Consider the following 3,066-nt stretch of genomic DNA (forward strand, 5'->3'; position numbering starts at 1 on the left):
AATCTCTGGCTTTTTCAAAAGAAAAAAAGGAAAAAAGGAAAAAAAGAAGAGAAAAGGAAAGAACAATTTATTTAAAATCATGATCGAAGAGTCCCAAAGGACTTAAAAATCCTATTTAAAAGCAAGGTTTCAATTAAAATCGTAAAAACACGATCCTATAAATTACAAGTTCAAACCATGGGGTTTTTTTGTACCCAATAAAAAAATCCACTTTCTTTCCACCTTTTTTCTCTCCCAATCTGCCCAGTAAGGATTTCCTTCCAGGCCAGCCACTCTAAACCATTGAAGGCCATGTGAATTAAAATGATTAATCAACGGAGTGGACTCCTTTCTCCTTTTAATATTGGACCTATGGTTTGCCATCCTGACTGAAATAGAGGTTTTTGTTTCTCCCACATATTGAATGCCACATTTGGAGCAAAAAATCAGATAGACACAATTTCTAGAGTGTTCAGTGAATCTCTGTTTTATTGGAAAAAGGAATTTACTCTGTCTGTTTTTCACAAAGTGTACACCACAAAAGCTGCCTGACAACAAGGTTCGTTTTTTGCTTAAAGATGAGGGAGTTGTCAATCGTGCTTTCACCAGATAGTCCTTTAAATTAGGATTCCTCCTATAGGCTGAAACTACCTTTGTGTCTGGCAATATCCCAGGGTCTAGGATGATCGAGATAAAGTTGTCCTTGATTTTTTTGTTAATTCTTGTGCTGGTCAAGGAGTAGGTAGTGATGAAGGGAATTTTATTTTTTGGTTCTTCGAGGGGCTTTTGTACATGAAAGGTTTTGTAGCACCGTCTCAGAAATTGTCTGGAATATCCTCTGTTTTTCAAGGATTTAAATAAGGTTTTTACTGCCACTTTAAAGTCCTCTTGTCGAGTACAAATACGAAAAAATCGTAGGAGCTGTGATTTAACCAACCCCCGGTAAGTGTGTTTTGGGTGGAAGCTCGTTTTGTACAATAGGGCATGCGTGTCAGTGTTTTTAAAAAATACCTTAACGTCCAATTTATTATTTAATTCAAAGTCCGGTCCCTTGAACACCGTTGTATCCAAGAAATCAATACTCTCACTTTTTAAATTAAATTTACAACGGATCGACGAGTTGTGGGAGTTCAGTGTCCCAATGAATTCCTCAAAGTCCGACACCGAGTAACTCCACATGCCCCAAATGTCATCGAGATAACGTAGATAAAACAGTGGTTTCTTCAGACACTTTTCAAGAGCCTCAGTTTCCCATTTTGCCATAAATATGTTGGCATAAGATGGGGCAAACCTTTTACCCATGGCAGTCCCCTTGATTTGCAAGTAAAATTACCCGTTAAATTCAAAGTCGTTTCTCGTAAGATTAATTTCTAAGAGTTTCAAAATCTCCTCATCAGGTCTCTTAGCGTCCGGATATTTTTTGAAAACTTCCTGTACTGCCCGTAATCCTTCACATGTATCAATATTAGTATAGAGACTTTCGATATCGATTGTAAAAAACAAAGAATCGGGTGGTACCGTGAGGGATTTTATCAGTTTCACAAAATGATACGTATCCTTTATATATGATGAATGTTTCACTGAAAGAGGATTGAGATAGAAGTCAATATAGGTAGCGGTGTGGTCGGTCTCACTACCACAATCCGAGACGATAGGTCGTCCAGGAGGAATCTGAAAGGGCACCGTCCATTTCTCTGGCTCCTTATGGATTTTGGGTAGAATGTAGAACCTCCTAAGCCTAACTTGACCGTCTCCTATCAGGAACTGTCGTTGTTTTTTATTTATGTATTTATGTTCATATAGTCGGTCGAGAATACCACAGACTATTGATCTCGTCGTCATATAAATGGGTTCCTCCAATTTCCTATAATAACTTTGATCATGCAATTGTCTATGAGCCTCTTGGATATATTGATCTCTCGACAGAATTACTACGGCACTCCCCTTGTCCGCTGGTTTAATCACGATGTTGGAATTGTGCATCAAGTCTCTTAAAGCTTTAACTTCCTCGACCGAGAGATTAGGAGGTTTCTTGAGTATTTTGAAGCTAGTTTTCATGACCTCATTGTCCCTAGAAATCAACCTCTTAATCTGAGGCGGTAAGTATTCAAGTTTTGGGATCCAATCTGATTTTCCCAGAAAGGGAAGCCTTTTCCAGACTGAACCTTCAAAGTAGGCAGCCAACATGACATTTCTATGAAATTGTTGAAGATCTAATTGTAACTGCATTTTCTGATTTTTATGCGTGTCCAAAACAGGGACAAAGGTCAGTCCCCTATTCAACAGACTGTACTGAGCCCCTGTCAACTGGAAACCCGCCGCCAAATTGACCACGTTCTGTGAGAGTGGGGAATTAAATCCCATCATCCCCTCCTGAACTAGGCTTAGGGGGGAGTCAAGTTTAAATACGAGATCCAGTGTTCAAACATGGCAATGGCCGTATTACTCGTCCAGTGAATATTGTCTTTCTCCGTTTCAAACTTGGTCTTGTCCAGTTTGGGAATAAAGGGTAATTTCCTACTTATATAGGTATTGATGGTCTGTAAAGTTTCAATTTCCGTCTGGATCAAGGCCCTTGAGTAGTTGATGAGCGGTATCCAAACTTCTGCAAAAGGAAAAGGGTTAGGGTTAGGGTTAGGGTTAGGTTTGGGTTAGTGCAGCAGGATCCTCACGTCAGAGACCACGCTGCAAGAGACAGCAGGGTCCCTGAATGCACGGGCACACCCACTATGAGTCCCACCCAAGCACTACCTCTCATTTAAACCACTGGGGAAGATGGTGCTGAGTCTGATAATCCATGTTTTTTTCAGCCCTCCTCCTTTGGGCTGTGGACCAGGTCTGGTTGGACTCCAGCACTGTTGCTGTGACCGCCTGCCAGCCATGCTCGACAAAGTGCCGGACCAGGGGTGTGAGTAGGTTTTTCTTATTATTGATATTATACCTATGTTGGACAAAATGGGTCAGAATCGTGTTTCCAGTTTCACGCACATAATTGATCTTACAGATTTTACATGTTATTAAGTAGATGCAGTTTTTAGACCTGGGGTTTCCTGATTGATCCAATTGGAAAACGGTCTTGTCAGATTT

At 40.3% G+C, this 3,066-nt stretch overlaps 1 protein-coding gene across 1 annotated transcript in view; it reads left to right on the forward strand.

Moving 5' to 3' along the window:
• The window catches only part of LOC119426476 (protein 4.1-like), a 129,062-nt gene that overhangs the window by 113,900 nt on the left and 12,096 nt on the right, over positions 1 to 3,066 (forward strand). The window contains exon 22 of the mRNA XM_037694037.1: positions 2,790 to 2,895. Coding sequence (XP_037549965.1) covers positions 2,790 to 2,895 — 106 coding nt within the window. The remainder of the gene's footprint in view (positions 1 to 2,789; positions 2,896 to 3,066) is intronic.

Source organism: Nematolebias whitei, chromosome 20 (assembly GCF_014905685.2).
Source record: "Nematolebias whitei isolate Nwh7 chromosome 20, NemWhi1, whole genome shotgun sequence".
Lineage (NCBI taxonomy): Eukaryota > Metazoa > Chordata > Actinopteri > Cyprinodontiformes > Rivulidae > Nematolebias > Nematolebias whitei.